The sequence below is a fragment of the Macrotis lagotis genome, chromosome 7, assembly GCF_037893015.1.
Source record: "Macrotis lagotis isolate mMagLag1 chromosome 7, bilby.v1.9.chrom.fasta, whole genome shotgun sequence".
Classification (NCBI taxonomy): Eukaryota; Metazoa; Chordata; class Mammalia; order Peramelemorphia; family Peramelidae; genus Macrotis; species Macrotis lagotis.
Window position 1 is genome coordinate 41673799 of NC_133664.1, and position 18087 is coordinate 41691885.

General features: G+C 39.1%; 1 protein-coding gene across 3 annotated transcripts in view; it reads left to right on the forward strand.

Moving 5' to 3' along the window:
- FYCO1 (FYVE and coiled-coil domain autophagy adaptor 1) overlaps positions 1–18087 on the forward strand; it is a 109209-nt gene that overhangs the window by 27138 nt on the left and 63984 nt on the right. For 2 of the 3 annotated variants that reach the window (XM_074195852.1, XM_074195855.1), the window contains 5 exons: positions 794–945; positions 6961–7067; positions 7967–8092; positions 15343–15449; positions 17638–17781. In XM_074195852.1, the coding sequence (XP_074051953.1) occupies positions 894–945; positions 6961–7067; positions 7967–8092; positions 15343–15449; positions 17638–17781 (536 nt within the window). In that variant the 5' untranslated portion in view covers positions 794–893. Of the gene's footprint in view, positions 1–202; positions 339–793; positions 946–6960; positions 7068–7966; positions 8093–15342; positions 15450–17637; positions 17782–18087 lie in introns of all 3 variants that reach the window. The other variant, XM_074195854.1, reaches the window with a different exon arrangement.

An 18087-nucleotide genomic window follows, 5' to 3' on the forward strand; every position in this document is an offset into this window, starting at 1 on the left:
GCCCAAAGATGTGTGGACAAAATACCCCCAGAGCAATAATAATAATAATAATAATAATAATGGCATTACCTGTCAGACTTGTAAGTCTGCATATGGGGCTGCTTGCCTTTGGTGATTAGGGAAGTGCAACCCTTAACTCTGCAGTCACCAAAGAGATTTTGTAATGCACTTAAAATAGAGAGGTATCCTTTATTGACTTCAGGCCGGCGTGGACTCTGGACAGCTGGGCCATAGAGAACTGGACTGGAGGAAAGCCTCATCCCACAGTGGGGAGTTGGAGCAGTCCAGAAACTGAAGGGATTGATTTTCTGGGCTCTCTTGGCCAGAGAAGTTTGCTGGTTAGTATAATTCAGAAGGAAAATGGAGGAAAGATGGTTGGGAATAGAAATCTGGTGGGATCTCCTGTTACCAGAACATCAGCTGGACAGTCCTGGTTTTTTTGGTTCCTTCCAGAGTAAGGATGATGATCAGAACTAGAATTGAAAACTTTTTTTTCAATTGGGAAGAGGAATAAATGGAAGCCAGCAAAGAAAACCACATGGCTCGTAGGTTAATCTTGTTCATTGGCTTTAAACCAGCTCATTACATTGGAATGTTCTAATGCAAAAAGCAAATCCGGATCTGTCTGTACTGAGAATTTGGGATGATCAGTCCCGTGGTGAAACACAGGAAGCTACCAATTTATATGTGCCAAGGGATACTTTATCCCTGATTTCTTGAGTAATGATGGTGATGGGGTGTTCATCATGTTGTGTTTTGGTTTCTAACCTGCTTTCTTCTCCCTAATGTTCAGATGCTCTTCTCTAAGTGAACATTGGCAGCCAAAAATGAACTTGTGATCCTTCTGCTGACTTGGCATTGAGTGTGGCGGTGTGGGCCACCTCCTCTTCAAGATGGCATCAAGTGCTGAAAGCCAGCTGCAGAGGATCATCAGAGATTTGCAAGGTAAAAGCTCTGACAGGTGGGGCTGCATGGTTGGGAGGGTGGGTAGAGGGCCAGCTGGGGCTGTATGATTGGGGGGGGGTTGGGTATAGGGCCAGCTAGGTTAGCCTCATTGGGGGATGGGTAGAGGGCTTGCTGGGGCAGCATCATTGGGAGGTGGTTAGAGGGCTGCTGAGGCAGCATTGTTGGGGGGGGTAGGTAGAGGGCCTGCTGGGGCAGCATCACTGGTAGGGTAGAGGGCTCTCTGGGGCAGCATGGTTGGGGGAATATAGGGCCAGCTGGGGCAGCATCACTGGGGGGATGGTTAGAGGGTTCACTGGGGCTGCATCATATGGGGGGTGCTTTTGTGACTGTTAGTAAAACTTCAGTTTGGATCTTTGCTATGTGGGAAGTTGGCAACTTCAGGCTACCTCTTGTCAAAACATTTTCAGCTCAGATTTCAGACTTTCTTTCAGAAGCTCTCAGCTTACCAGTTGCTTCTCTCCTTACAGTCAATTTGTAAACAAAACTGAAGATTTTTCCTTTGATTGCTAGGTTTTATTTCAGTCTTTCTTTTAGAATTATCCAAATAATCTGAGATAAAATTTTGATTAAGACTGTTATGTTTGGAGAAGCTGATTTTTGAAGAAAACTTTCTGCTACTCTAAGCAAAAGAGGCAGGATATTTAAATGCCAGAGAGACAGTGAAGTCCGGCAGACTATACGCCAGATTTGGAGTCACAGCTCATATTTCTTCCCTGACATTTATTGATTTTGTGACTACTGGCAAATGGCCAAGTCCTAGTTCTTAAGTCTTAGTTCTCTCATCTGTAAAATGGGAATACTACTTGCATTACCTATGTTCCTAGGTTGAGGTGAAGAAATTTTTTTGTCAAAATGAAGGCCCTCTGAAATGTGTGTTCCATAACTCATAAACTTCCTTTTTAACTTAAGAGATCTTCCTTTGTCACTCCCTCCATATTCTAATCATTGACTGCTCTCCCTCCTGACCTTTTACTTATTGGCTGTACTTTTTTTTCATACTGCCCCATCCCTGATTCACTTATTTTGGGGGGGGAATTAAATATTCCTTGGTCCCCACTGCCACTTATAGGCCCTTCCCTTACTGCCCTTTTTTAGCAACCTCTCCTCCTTTGAGGTTGATGCATTTATCACTTAATTCAGATCCCAGCACAAGATCTATCAAAACCCAGGACACTTTGCTGTGGGAGAGTCTTAGGGCCTGTCTCTCTATCTCTCTCTACCATAACTCCAGCCCTCATAGTAGGGAACTTCAACATTAATATTGATGCTTCCTTTACTATCCCATCTCACCAGTTCCATGCCACCTCAGCTGCATACAGAGAAGATTATATCCTTGATCTTGCTGTGGATCCCAATGTTCTACTTCTATATTTTTCATAAATTCAGGGGCGGCTAGGTGGTGCAGTGGATAAAGCACCAGCCCTTGAGTCAGGAGTACCTGGGTTCAAATCCAGTCTCAGACACTTAATAATGACCTAGCTGTGTGGCCTTGGGCAAGCCACTTAACCCCATTTGCCTTGGAAAAAACCTAAAAATAAATATAAAGTATATTTTTCATAAATTCTAAAATCCCTCTATCTGATACGTCTTTTATCTTATCTTTCAGTGTCCCTTATGACCATTAGCTATCTCCACCCAGACCTCAATTCTGTCCATCTCTTTCTATATTCCTTGTCTATCTATTTGTTAAAAAAGCTATCATACCAGATATGTGTCTACTTCCCCATTCTCATTTTGTCCTTAACCCTCTGCAGTCTGGCTTCCAGCCCCATCATTCAAATGAGACTATCTTCCCAAAAGTTAACAGTGATCTCCTAGTTGCCAAATCTAATGATCTTTTCCCAATCCTCATTCTTCTTGCCCATTCTGCAGCCTTTTGACACTATTTATCTTTTTTTGGATTTTTTAATTGGATTTCTTTTCTTTTTTTAGGTTTTTTTTCCTGATACTTATATTCTCCTGATTCTCTTCTTACTTGTTGTTCAGATCTTCCCAGTACCCCTTCCTGGTTCTTCATCTAAGTCATAGTCATTAACTATGGGTAGGCCTCCTTCCTTCCCCCCTAAAATTCAATCTTGAACACTGTTCATTTTTTTCTTTATACCTGGGCACCACGAACTTGTCTTTTTGGTTTTTGCAAGGCAAAAGGGTTAAGTAACTTGCCCAAGGTCACACAGTTATGGAATTATTAAGTGTCTGTCTGGCCAGATTTGAACTCAGGTCCTCCTGACTCCAGGGCTGGGGCTCTATCCACTGTGCCACCTAGCTGCCCCTCTTGAACTCATTTTTTTAAAAAAATATTTCCATAATTCTACTTCAGTATAATTAGTTGTAATCCTATGTATTTTGGTTTATGCATTTTTAAAACATTATTCTGACAGGGATCTATAAACTTCACCTGACTGCCAAAGATGCCTATGGTACAAAAAAAAGATTAAAAACCCATTTTTGATGCCATCTCATTTGGTGATTTCCTCAGCCTCCTTGGGTTCAGTTATCCTCTCTATGCATATGGTTCCATAGCTATATATCTAGGTCTTTTCCTGAGTCCCAATCACCAGCTGCCTGTTAGATGTCTAGAATTAGGTGTCTCAAACTCAATATCTCTGTAAGAGACCTCTTTATCTTCCTCCAGCCCCTCCCTTTCCTTCTCCTCCTCCGAACTTTGCTAATACTGCTCAGGGTGCCATCTTCCCAAGCTCTGAGGCTTGTCACCTTGCTATCTTCCCTGGCCCCTCACTCTCATTCACCTCACATATCAGATCTGGGCCAACTGTACTTCACACCTTCCCCTCATATAAAAGATCTCTTCTCTACTCATGGAGCCCCTGCCCTAACGAAGATCCTTATCACCTCATTTCAACTACTGAAATAACTTAGAGTTGGTTCTGTGCCTCATCTCTTTCCTACGTTCAACTGCCGAAGTGATTTTCCTAAAGTCTAAGTATGACTCAGTAAACTCCAGGGAGCCCCCTTACCACCAAGCTCAAGCATGAAGTCTTTCCTACCTGGCCTGCCCTACCTTTTGAGGCTCCTTACACTTTATTATCCAGTCACATGGGGCTACTTGGACTTCCTTCAATTCTTCCATCTTTTCTCTCTGGGCTTTTGTACTGACTCTCACCTGGTTCTTCCTCCTTATTTCTGCCTTAGTTTCCCTGGCATCCTTCAGTCCTTACTCACACTCAGTCTTCTCTCGGAGACTTTTTCCAGTCCTCCCAATCCTTGTCTTTCCCTTTCCAATGACCTTCTTTCCACATTCTTATATAGCTTGTATGTTCTTCATTATTTACATATTGCCTCCCCTATTTGAATGTCTTCTTCTTGAGGGTTGATTGTCTCTCTGTCCTTTGGGAGTCCCCAGGACTTAGCACAGACCCTATGTGTTAAACTAATGCTGATTGACTATAGGAATACAGGTCCTCTAGAATAGATGGCCACTCTTCTGAAAGTGCCCCTTCTCTCCTTGCTTTCTTTTTCAGTAATACTCTCACCAATCAGGGGGTCTGCCCTGTGGTCTTTTTCTAATGGGTGGTCTTTACGGGCTATGAAGATGGGTCTAGGTCATTGCAATGTGGCTCTGCATAGATCTAGAAATAAAGGACAGATTACATTTCTGCCTTTGTCCCCAGAGAGTTGGACCCTAGTTTTATCCCACATGGTAAATTTCTGAGAAGAATTTAGACGTTTTCTAACCTGTTCATTTTTTTTAACCTGAGCTACCGAGAGGATGACTAGGTGCTCAGTCACTGCTTTTTTCTTTTCCATTTTTATTGCAACATGATCTTGTGTGGCCAATTTCTTTCATTCCATTGGAGTCAGAGGTGACCATTTGCTGTAGCTGCTCTTAGGTGATAACTCTTAGTTGGGTAGCTAACATGGGAGACCACATCTGAGCAGCTAAAGTCACAGTTTGGTTCCAAAGGGTAAAACCTAATGTGCAGGAGAAAATAGAATCTTCAGAGAACTTTTTTAGGCTTTATCCCTCCATTTCATATTGTATCCAAGGCCCATAAGTTATTATTTCCATTTGATTAAAACAATAGCTGTAAAAATTAAACAGAATTTGAGAATTTTCAATTCTCTCTTCTATGCTTTACTATGAAGTAGAAAGAAATGAAATAATATTTCCTAAAAGCAAAGATCAATTAGCTTCTGGCTCAGTGCCCTATCTGTAGTAGACAATCAATATATAATGTAGATGAAAGCGGTTTTTTGCATGCCACATTGTTGTGATATTACCCTCAAATAGGTGTTCCTGTGGTATATTTGTTCTCATTTCTGATTTTGATCATCTTGGTTTTGGCTAGGCAGAGGAATTAGATTTATTTTTATCCTACATTCAGAGAAAATAGAAAATTCCATCTTATGGGTCATTTGGGTCATCTCACATTTTTGTACTCATTATGAGTATTTGCAGAACTACCACAGTGAAAATAACAGTGGCTTAGGTGTCAGTTCTTACAGAGATAAAGATAATTTGAGCATTAGTAATAGCTCACATTTCTATATTGCACTTTGAGCTCACATTTTTCTTTTTCAGTTTGAAGTTTGCAATGTGTTGGGGCACAGTGGATAGAGCACTGGCCTTGGAGTTAGGAGGACCTGAGTTCAAATCCAGCCCCAGACAGTTAATAATTACCTAGCTGTGTGACCTTCGGCAAGTCATTTAACCCCATTGCTTTGCAAAAAAAAGCAAAAAAAAAGTGGGTTACAATGTGTTTGACTCACCATCATCCTATAAGATGGATGGGATTCCATTTTGCCCAGAAGAAAGGGCATAATGAAAAAAATAAGTGCCTTATCCTCAAGCACAACTTCTAAATGCTTGAGCTATTATTTAAACCCAGATCTCACATCAAATGGCCTAATATAGCAGAAAAGGAAAATGAAAAATGCTAGAGAAGATGTAGAAAAACTGGAACACTGATGCATTGTTGGGGTTGATACAGTCATTCTGGAGAGCTATAAAACTGTGTGTATCCTTTGATCTAACAATACCACTACTCCATCTGTATACTAAAGAGATCATTAAAAAAGGGATAAGGACCCACATGTTCAAAAGCATTTATAGTAGAAATTGTGAAGATGCCCATCAATTGGGGAATGGCTGAAAAAGTTGTGGTCTATGAATGTAATGGAATACTTATGATGCTAGAAGAAATGATGAGACTGTAGAAAAATGTAGAAATCTTACATGAACTGATGCTGAGTAAAGTGAACAGAACCAGGAGAACATGTACACAGTTAACAGCTGCATTGTGTGATGATCAACTATGGTTGAAACATGTATCTTTGGAAAATGTGTTTAAACACAAAGACTTTTTAAAAGAGATTTTAGTCATTGACCCTTAAAAATGTAATAATAAATAAATAATAATAAAAGATACAAAACTTAAGACAGTTACAAAATTGTCATGAAGGAAAATGCTATCCACATTCAGAGGAAGAACTACAGAGTCTGAATGTAGATGGAGGCATACTATTTTCACTTTTTTAAATTTGTTTTTTGCTTTTTCTTTTGTGGTTTCCTCTTTTCTTCTGATTCTTTCTTCACAACATGACTAATGGGGAAATATGTTTAGCATGATTGTGCATGCATAACCTGTATCAGATTGCTTACTGTCTTGAAGGGGGAGGGAGAAAAATTTGGAATATAAAATCTTACAAAAATGAAAGTTGAAAACTATCTTTGTGTATAATTGGAAAAAATATTTTTAAGTGCAAAAAAAAAAAAAACCCAAATAGGGTCATGACTGTAATGACCAAACAGTGACTCTTGATTTTGAAGACCTGGCCTCAGTCCACTCCACCATACTGTTCTAATGGACCAAGGAACTGCTGTGACTCTACAAAATCTGATCAAAAGATACTATTTCCTTTTTATGCTGCATGTTTTCAATTTTTTTTACAATAATTGTGTACTCTAAACACCTGTCTGTGACTTCCCATCAGCCTCCTTCAGATCACCTGTTGTGGTTTATTGTCTTAAAGATGCCGTGGTAGAACTAAGCAAGGAATTTAAGGATATTGGGGAGCCAATTACAGATGACAGTACCAACTTGCACAAGTTTTCCTATAAGCTTGAGTATCTTTTACAGGTCAGTAATACATGGGCTCAGTTGCCTTCCTGCTGCTGTTCCTTCCTAAGTTAAATTCATGAGTGTTTAAGTTCCTTGGGGTCATTTTTAGTGAATATTATTGAACCTTGATGCCCTTTACATTTATACATGTTCAGTTTTGAGTAGACCATCCTTTAGTATGTACCTTTGGAAAATGTATTTAAACACAAAGACTTTTTTTTTAAAGAGATTTTAGTCATTGGTGTTTAAAAATGTGTTGAGTTTTTATAATAAAAGATACAAAACTATTGAAAAATAAGGATCAAATGAGATCATTGTCCATAAAAGTGTTATAAAAATCTTTTTTGTCAACTATAATTATTATTATGGATCTTTTGGAATTCCATTGTATTGCCACTGGAGTTCCTAGAAATCTGGGAGAGCAAATTAGAGAAATTATCAACCAGTATGTTAAAGTAAAATACTTTTTTGTGCCTTTTCGATTGATATCAAGTTTCTTCCCTATGAAAATAATGCTTGATGATTTCATTTTAACTAAACCTGTTTGAAGTTAAGGATATATTTTCATGGTCTGTGATGGGGGGGAGAGAGTATGTGTGGGCACTCATGTATATCAGAATAGCAGAATCTAAGAACAAGCTAATACCTAAAATTTTGATTACTTAGTACCAGTCTCAATCATTCACCCACCTGAGGATGGACATTGAGTATATGCAATGATTCAGTCTCCAAGTTTCTTTCTTACATTTTAAAATATTCACAAATTAATAAAAATCTTAATGTGAGCTGATGTAGTTTATATACATGAAGATTTCCTTGAGGGGTGGGAGGGCAGAATTTATTGTTACATATTGTTAGTCTTTGAGCATTGTGATTAAAAATCTGAGTTTGGATATTATCTCCTTTTTCCAACAAAGTTTGACCAGAAGGAGAAGGCCACTCTCCTAGGAAACAGAAAAGACTATTGGGATTACTTCTGCGACTGTCTGGCTAAGGTGAAAGGAGCCAATGATGGGATTCGTTTTGTCAAATCTATTTCAGAGGTAAGTAGAGCTGGTTAGCAGAGGATGTGTGATTTGCCCTTCTCCTGTCCATTGGGAAGCTGGAGAACCTTCTGGAAGTTCAATCAATTATACTCAAAGATTAAAAACATTTTTTTCTTTCCTCTTCTGAAAACAGGCAAAGGGCAAAACAATCTATTTCAGATTTATTCATGTTTGTTAGTGCTTATTTTGAACTCAGAAAAAAAAATATTTAAGTCTTTACCACGTAAAGAAATGTCTTAAGTTTTAAAAAGACTAAGATACAAGTTGGAGAAAAAAAGGTCCAGTAAATGTTTCATTTATTAAACACTTTAAGAAGATATTGTTTAGACACCTTCTCTAAAATATTTTTCTAGGTAAAGATGTAAAATAAACAGACCACCATTTGACTTTGCATATCACTTCACAGATGATCAAGCCTCCCTGGGTTAGATTGAGAGAGACTTAGGGACAGGATACTTGTCTACTGCCTTCCAATATGTACTCCTCACATGATGTATTGTATGCACCATTAGAATTCTGTAAGGAGTTGCAACCAATTGATGACTTTATAGGATGCTGACCAGCAAGTTGCAATGCAGACCCTGGCCTTGGTATGCTTCACTGTGCAAGGACCAGTATAGTCAAGGGCATGCTGGGGGGCCCCAGCCTTGTTCAGAAGTCAAGATTCTTCCTTTTAACAAATGAATATACACTATTGCTTTTCTACTTAGATGCACTGGACCTAGAGTTTCATTTCTCCTAACCTCTGGTTAGGATTCCTCTGTTGGCCACACACAAAGACTGATGGGGTCACTGGAAAGAACTCCTATAATGAGAACATCTCAGGCTTTGTTTGTTTGAAGAGGGACAAATAGACTTTAATAGCATATTTAAATAACCTGCAACCTGGAGCTAGACTTTTGCCCTCAGTTTCAATCCCCAAAATATAACCACTGGGATCTCGACCCCTCCTCCCTCTTAGTAATTGCTTGGAGGCTCTTTGAGGTCAGTGGATGGGGTTACTGTAGGGAACTGGTTTAAAGATCCCACTTGATGAGTTTGTTAAGCCTTGCAAGGTGGAGAGTTACATAATTGCTTCATGAGCCTGGATGGAATATTTGACTGTCCTTTCCCCCATGTCATCCTTCCCTCCTCATTTGCTGTACCATGAGCAATTCAAACATTCTTGGCTTCTGATCTGAGACAGATAAGTTTGAATAAAGCTGCTCTCCTAATCCCCTGGCTTGTAATGATGCACAACTCACAAAAAGATGCCAGTTTCTTTAGCCCTTAATTCCCATTCTTTTTTTCAAATAATATTCTGGATTTTATAGAGTTGGCTTTGAAAAGAACTGATCAATTGGTTATTTAATGGATTGATGAGAGAGAAATGTATTTTTCATTTTAAAAAATGTGCCCCTTTTTAGTGTTTGAAACAGGCAGAACTGTATGCACAAATGACCATGAGATCCAAAAAGATCACAGCAGGCTCAACTACTAGGGAAAACTGCCTGGGATGAAATCTGATAGGAATAATTGTAAAGTCTTATGATTGGATTCAACAAATGACCTTCATTATCAACAAATTATCATTGGATTCAAGTAAATTCTTATGACTTAGGCTAGAAAGAAGAGTTTGGAATAATTGAAACTACTTGTCTGATTGTGCTTCTCAAATCCTTTTTTTTTTTTAACTTTAGTGATTTCTACCCAGTGCACTGAAGGCATAAGATGTATGATGGGACATTCTCTGCCCAGCTTGTGATTTATACAGGATTTCTCCAGTTATATGAAGCCTATAATAAGCTGGGCAGAGTGGGCTTCACTAGACTTGGACCATCCTTTGTGTATTAGATGACTTCCAAAGCTCTCTTGATCTTCTTTAGAGATATATGTTTGCTTGGCTTAGAGAGGAATTTTTTATTGTGAGAGAATTGATTTCCGTGTTTATTCTCTTATGTTTCCTTTAATAAGTGCCTATTATAGCAATTAAAATATTCCTTGAATATGGTAAACCAAAAAATTACTTGATAAACTAAGAAAGTAAGGTAATATGGTTTAATGGAATACGACTCTGGGAATAAGTAATTGTAATAACAGTAACAGTAATACCTGCCATTTATGTAGGGCTTTCAAAGTTTGCTGATTGCCATGCATCCTCTGAGTACAAGTATTATCATCCCCATTTTACAGCTAAAGAAACCAAGGCTCTCCAAGTGCCCCAGTTCTTCTGAATGCAGAGACAGCACTTTTCTCACTGTACCAAACATCCTCTCAGTCATTTGATGCTCCAGTTCTGTTACAAGCTACCTGTGTGTTAATGCCTACTGCCTTCTCAGCTTCCTTCAAGCTCCTCCCCAACCTCTCTTAATTCTCATGTCTTTCCCCTAGAAATTATTTCCTAATTTATCCTGCATGTAACTTGTTTGCAGCATTTATTTGCTTGTTATCTCTCTCCCGATAGATTGTAAGCTCCTCGAGGACAGGGCCTGTTTTTGCCTCTTTTTCCTATTTCCAATGCTTCTGTAGCACCTACTGCATTATAGGTTGTTAAAAAAAACTGACTGGAAGTGTCAGTGTGGACAGTTTGCTTCATCTTCCTGGACCTCGACTTTCCTGGGCAACAAATGAAGGGGCTTCATTGGAAGCAGAGCTAGACACAACCTAAGAGAGCATGAAGATACTTTGAGAGGTTCTAGAACTTATTTTGCCAATAGAGAAAACAGGGTTCAGAGAAGCTGAGGCAGCAGCTTACCTGAGGTCTGACAAGAGGATTCCTCTTTCTGCTCTGATCCCATGATCCTCTTAGCCTGTGAACCTTTAAATATCAAAGAAGATATATAGAAAACAATTTTCCCCCCAGAATTGACCTTTTTTCTTATACATCTTATTGCTGGACCTGTAGTCAGAAGGATTCTTTCCCCTTTTTGCCTCAGTTTTCTCATCTGTAATAAAATGAGCTGGAGAAGGAAATGGTAAAAAAAAATGGTAAAAACTCTAGTATCTTTGCTAAGAAAATCCCCAATGAGGTCACAAAGAATCAGTCATAATTGAAAATTTTTTAGGATGTAAAGTTAAGGCTGGTAAAAATTTTTTTAATGAATTGTTCAAAACTTTTCATGATAGACTTTTTGTTTGTGTCAACGCACAGTATAGAGTTAGGTCAGGGATGTTCACAATTCACGTAGGTTATTACTCACTTGAAGCTCCCAGACTTTCAGAGTTGGAAATTACCTCTATAACCACTTAGGCCAACCTATACCTTAAAAGGGCATTCACCTACATTGTGTCCCAAAGTTGTTGGTTATCCCACTTTGCTTGAGTTCTCTAGTGAGAGACAGCCCACTACCACCACAGAACCCTGACTGACCTTTGGGTAGCTTGAATTGTTAGGAAATGTTGCTTTGCCTAAAGCCTAAATTGGCCTCTTGGCAATTTATAACATCATATGTTTAGAGCTCGAAGGGGCCTTGGTGACTATCCAGGCCAAGCTTTCATTTTACAGATGAAGAAACTGAGACAGAGAATTGAAGGAACTTTCTTCACTGTTTGTAGTTTGGCTCTCTGAGCAGAATGAAAACAAATCTCTATTTTTCTTCTGCTGTTCCTCCAGATTTGAAGACAAGATCAGGGCCCCTTGCTCCCCTGCAGCCCCAAATTGGTCTTTTTTTTCCCAAGCTAAACTTCTCTAGTTTCTTCAGCTGATTTTCACATGACAAGATTCTCAAGTCTTTTTATCATCCTGGCTATCCTCTGAGTACTCTCTGTCTTATCACTTTCCTCTCCCAGTACTGAATATCACACAGCATATAGTCTGAGTAAAGCAATGTGGAGCAGAACTATTGGTTTCTTATTCCTAGAATTTTTATTCTTAGAGACACAGTGGATTGAGCACCAGGCCTGAATCCAGGACTGAATTCAAGTCTGGTGTCAGATACTCACTAACTGTGTGACCTCGGGCAAGTCATTTCACCCTGTTTGCCTCAGTTTACTCATCTGTAAAATGAGCTGGAGAAGGAAATGACCAAGCCCTCCAGTATCTCTGTCAAGAAAACTCCAGTTGGGATCATGAAGAGTCAGACACAGCTGACAGCCACAACAAAATGGAAATTAAAATGGCACCTCCTTTGCAAGATTGTGGTGAGGAGGAAGGGAGCTAATATCTGTAAAGCTCATAGGAGGGGCTTAATGAACATTGATTGAGTGATTGGTTGGTGTTACACTATTGACTCATATTGAACATATTGGCCTCTAGAGTACCCATTTGCTTTTCAAGCAAAATCTAGCTGTCCTCCCCATGTTGTACTTAGAGAATTCATCTGTGGTATCCCTGGGAAGACCTTTCATTGACTCCATTTACATTTCCTCTTAGTTACTTTCCCGCAGTGGTCTGGCCCACCATGATGTGTTTGTATCTCATGATCATTTTGGTCATTTGGTGAGTGAAGGATCCCTCCTATCACTGAGTCACAACCACAGGTCATTGATGAAGATGTTTAGTAACACAGCAACTAAGATTTCACTCTATATCATAGCCTGGTGTTTGTGGATGTCATGGTATGGGATCCCTGTGACCGTGTCCTGGAGGTCGTCTTGACAATTTTTTCCATCCAGTCTTCAACTAGTTCTGAAGTCATCCAACTATTCGCATCTATTTCTTGTGAAACCCAACTGGTTTGTCTGTGGAAAGCTTTCTAGCCTATATCTCTCTATCTTTGCTGCAAAAATAGCATGACAGACTTTATCAAATTCTAGGCAAAAATTTAGCTTAACTGTATTTACAGCATATCAGTTTTTCAGCCATATGAAAAAAGGAGATGAGGTTAATCTAATATGAAATATAATTTTTTTAAAACAGCAATGTCTTTTATTTAAAGTATTTAAGGGAAGTCCTATAATGGAAGAATTATGGAACAACATAGAAAGGTGAAATGGGAAATATATCCATTGTCTTTGGCAGAGACAATAGAAGATAAAAATAAGTACTGAGACATTCTGGCTTGTCTTTGTCATTATATATCATCATTCTATCCTCTTCTCCCTTAAAGTAGTGCAAATTTATTTTTTTCAAGGGGTGTGTTTGTTTGTGTCTGGGGTGGCAGTCATGGGACTACAAAAAAGATATGTGTCATCCTACGTGGAGATGGATACATTTGTGGTGAGCTGGAGTCCTTTGTGTTGATATGGGCCAAGGCATTGTCAGCTTGCTGACTCTGCAGGAGGTCCTGATCACTATTCTCCAAACATTTTGCCCTCCCCTGGTTTGTCAGTGAGAAAAGCATTTGGAGATGGGTATGCCTCCAAGATGGTATCTGGCATCCTGATTCCAGTCATCTTTCTGCTAAACCAGCAGGGATTTCATAAAGCTACCGACATAAGCCACCTGTTTGACTTTGATTTCCCCTTTGTTTGCATTAGACTGTAAGCTCCTCAATGGCAGGCACTGTCTTTTGCCCATCTTTATAACCCTTTCACTTAGGACAGTCCCTGGCTCTTAGTTGGAACTTGATGTTATAACTCCCTTATTTTTGAAGAGGGACATTGACTTCAGGGTATTGAGGTCAGGGTTCAATATGTTCAGCTGTGGCTGATCAGTCCAATAGTATTGACCAACTCTCTGTGTGAGCTAGGTTGGTTTTCTGAGTCTTTGGGGTCGAGGGTCTAGACGGTGGGAGGGGACCTGTTGCCACCACTGAGTTATACTATGATTTTACACTTTTTAAAAAGTTGCTAAGGAGCTTGACTATGTGCCAACAAAACACGGGAAGACGACTTAAAGAAGAAACAGAGCTATCATATGAGTTGTCCTGAACATTTCAATTCTTGAAGCTTAACCGGTGTGCTATGTCTTCCCCTGACTGACTTCCTGTACTGTTGTGGTGCAGGTTAATGACTTAATATTTGCTTACGATGCCTGTTATTTCAGAAGAACTTTTTTTGCTGAGCATTTTAAGGTGTATCCAATGGGAATTTGGGGGCAGCTAGGTGGTGAATTGAATGTAGGTATAAATACACAACTGAGTTGGAATTTGACTAGCTTGCATGACCCTCAGCAAGGCATGTCACTTAACCCTATTTGCCTCAGTTTTTCATCTGTAAAATGAACTGGAGAAGTATCTTTGCCAAGAAAATCCCATATGGGGTCATGAAAAGTTGGTCACAACTGAACAACATGGGAATTTTAAATATTTCTGTCTTTTGGAAAAAGCTAGGGAAGTAGTTTTTCCCTCATGTCTGTGCCAGAAATCAAGTTGAATACAGTGTTACCAGGAAGCTTTGTTTCCTCCAGGGCAGGGACAATCTCTTTTTTGTCTCTGTTAAATGTATAATGTTTGTCAATTGATTGATGAATTTACACCATTTTGACTTGGGCTTTTGAGAGAATGAATCAGGTTAGGGAAACCCAATGAACAGATTTGTCTCATGTTGTCTGTGGTCCTCCCCTTTATGTCTTTAGCCTAGACAGACCCACACTCCTGGCTGTCAGAATTGCGCAGTGTGGAAAAGGGTAATTCATCTTTGGAATAGCTCAAGATGAACTGCTGGTGCTGTCGCTCCCTCTTCACCTCTGCCCCATCAAGCAGTCTTTAAAATCACCCAATCAACACAACGTTGAAATTCTGTTTTGATAAGTGAGTTTACATATCAGAGTAGTTTAAGTCCTATCAACTTTCTATCTAGGGGTTATCAAGCACAAATGGCAAGAATTGGTTGTTGTCTTTCTTATCCCAGTGTTTTTATAGGTTCTCTAGTAACTCAGGTCAAGAAAACCTTTCAAGAAAGATAACTCTCCATCCTCGACCCCTCTGTGCATTTAGCAAGGAGACACATGTTTTCCTTTAGACTATTCTGTTATCTGACACAAGCCATCCTTTAACCCAAAATAATTTGAATTATTTGAATCCTGTAGAGAGAGAGAACTCCATTCTTGGAACTGAAGCTCCCAAGCCCTGAAACTTTGACTTAACTAAACTGAGGAAGGAGAAATAGACTCTAAAGGGAGACTTTTTATGGAAGTGTTGGAAAAGAATTGATCTCCCTTAAAATAATACTCCTGCAAATGAATAGGAAACCAGGAAGTCCAAGAAAAAATTTGTCTATTAGTTTTAGTTAGATTGTCTTGAAATTGGAGAGGTGACACCTCATGTGACTAAAGCCAATAATGTCTTTGCCCACTGGTGAAAATGTCTTCCCTGAATCCCTTTTTTTGAAGAGCATTTGGAAGGCTGGGTTATTTGGAATCTAAAGGCTGTTTCTTTCTCCTCCAGCTCCGTACATCTCTGGGGAAGGGAAGGGCTTTTATACGCTATTCTCTAGTCCACCAGAGACTGGCCGACACCTTGCAGCAATGTCTCATGAATACCAAAGTGACCAGGTAAGTGGAAAAGTGAGCTCATGGCTCAGCAAGCATTGTTAGCATTTGTTCTTTTGTTAGCTTTGGTATTGGTACAAACAAACAGCTTCTTTTATAAGTATAGTGTTTAAATTAATGATAATATGTGGATATAATGAAATCCTATTGTGCCATCTGAAATGATGAAGTGCTCAATTTCAAAGCAAACTAAGAATGCTATGAAAAGATGCAGAGAAAAGTGAACAGAAATAGCAGAATAACTACTAAAATGACAGCAATGTTATAGAGAAAACCAACATTGAAAGTCTTTAGAGCCTTGATCAATGCAGTGATGAAGACTGAAGGCGAAACAGGCCCCTCACCTCTTGCCAGATTGGCGATCAACATAAAACTGCAGAGGGAATCCTGCATTTTGGTTCATGACTAATTTGGGAATTTGTTTTCCCGAACTGCATATGTATGATGAGAGCCTTTTGTTGCTCAGTGATGGGACAGGAGGATTGGGAGGGAAAGATTATAAATGTATATAAAAATAAATATATATTTTAAGAGAAGCATAGTGTAGGCCAGTAACTAGATGGTACAGTGAATAGATAGAATGCCAGGCCTGGAGTCAGGAACTCATTTTCTTACTTTGAAATTTAATCTCAGACACTTCCTAGTTGCATGACCCTGGACAAGTCACTTAACCCTGTCTGCCTCAGTTTTCTCATCTGTAAAATGAGCTGGAGAAGGAAATGGTAAATAAATTTGTCAAGAAAACCCCAAATCAGTTCATAGAGTTAGATATGATTAAAAAGACTGAAGAACAAAAACAAAGATAATATAGACCAGAATAGAATAATGTTTTGAGCCTTGAGTGTTACAAGACATGGATAAGTAGTGCCCATGAGTGCTCCCTGGATACCATTGGCAGGTCTCTTAGGTGCATAGATGGGGAGAAGGAAGAAAAAAGGGGGCAAAGAATTTGCAAGAATAAGAGGAAAAGAATATAGGAGGAGAAGAAGGATAGCAGTGGACCATCCCCAGATACTGGTCTTCAGTTGCCTCAGCAATCCAGTGGAAAATTCCTTACAGAAACCACACAAATAACTTCTGATTTAAAGGATGGAATTGATGGGGGAAAAACTGTGCTAAGAGTTCTGCAGCTGGATCAATGTGACTATACCTATGGAGTTTAATGACTGTGATGAGAATCTTGACCGTAGGATCATAATCATTCAGTCATGTCTGACTCTTCATGTCTTCCTAGGTAGACAGAAGTCAAGTGACTTCTTCAAGATCACACAGCTAGTAAATAGTGTCTGAGACTGGATTTGAACTCGGGTCTTCCGAACTCCAGGCCCGGCACTTTGTCTACCTGGCCACCTAACTTCCCTGGCACGTGGTAGGCACTTAATAAATGTCTGTTGACTATTAGTAACTGTTGCCTGGCTTAGCATTTCAAGTTTGAGAGGAATGGACAGAGATTGAGGACTGCTTAGTCAAGGTCAGTCTCCAGATTGGGACTTTAGTTGAAATTAAGGTCAATAGTAAAATAAAACTTCATGAGTTTTAGTACTGATTCATTGTAAATCAAGTGAAACTCTTATTCCCTTGGCAGTTTAAAGAGCAAATATTTCATTTGAACTGGTCTAATCTTGAACTTGTCTAATCAGCAACAAGCAGAATCATTTTGATTTATAGAGAAGAAGGTAGTTTGTTATATATTTTTTTAATTGTTGTTAAAGAAAGGAATCTTTTCATGAAAATTTTTGTGATTTACAATTGTGATAATTGCATATTTCTTGTTTAAAAAGGAGTCTGTATTTGAATGCACCTTTCTTTGGTGAATACAGATAGGGATAGGGTCTAGATCTATTATTTCATTGGCTTAGGAACTCCCAAGTGAAGAAACTCATCTACCAAAGCAAGTAGCACTTCTCTGAAACTTAGTCTTAAAACATTATCTGGAGCAGTGAGAGATTCAGTGACTTACCTAAGATGGGTCAAAGGAGGGACTTGAACTACATCTTCCTGGTATCATCACTTCCCTTTTAACTGTGCTACATACCTTTATTTTCTTTTGTTTTCCACATTATTTAGGAATTTGACTTTTTAATTGATGAGGCTAGCCCTGGTAGCAGACCAGAGGGACACATTAGAGAAATGGACTCAATGAGTTCATTGATTCTATATATTGATCTCTGCTCTTTTATCTTCCCCTTAGTGACTGGTACTATGCAAGAAGCCCATTCCTGAAGCCCAAAATGAGTTCCAACATTGTTGGCCAACTGTATGAGCTCACTGAAGTCCAATTTGATCTGGCCTCCAGAGGTTATGATTTGGATGCCGGATGGCCAACATTTGCCAGGTACTTTGAAGAATTATTTACTTTTGTTTATCTTTATGGTTTCAGAAGATTTAATCTCTCTGGGTTACTGTGCATGCTGTGTAAATGATTTAACACTTTCCAATTGTCCCCTCTGCTGATTTTACTAATATTATGAAGAACATTGTTGAAGGATCTGGTCTTATATAAGCTACATTAACTACTCATTATATACAGATGAAGAAGTATCTATACCACAGCTTTTTTTAGCTTGTCATTAATTTATATTGTCTTGTTTCACTGGAGCTCATAGAACTTTGACTTATTTGCATAAATGAACTTTCCCAC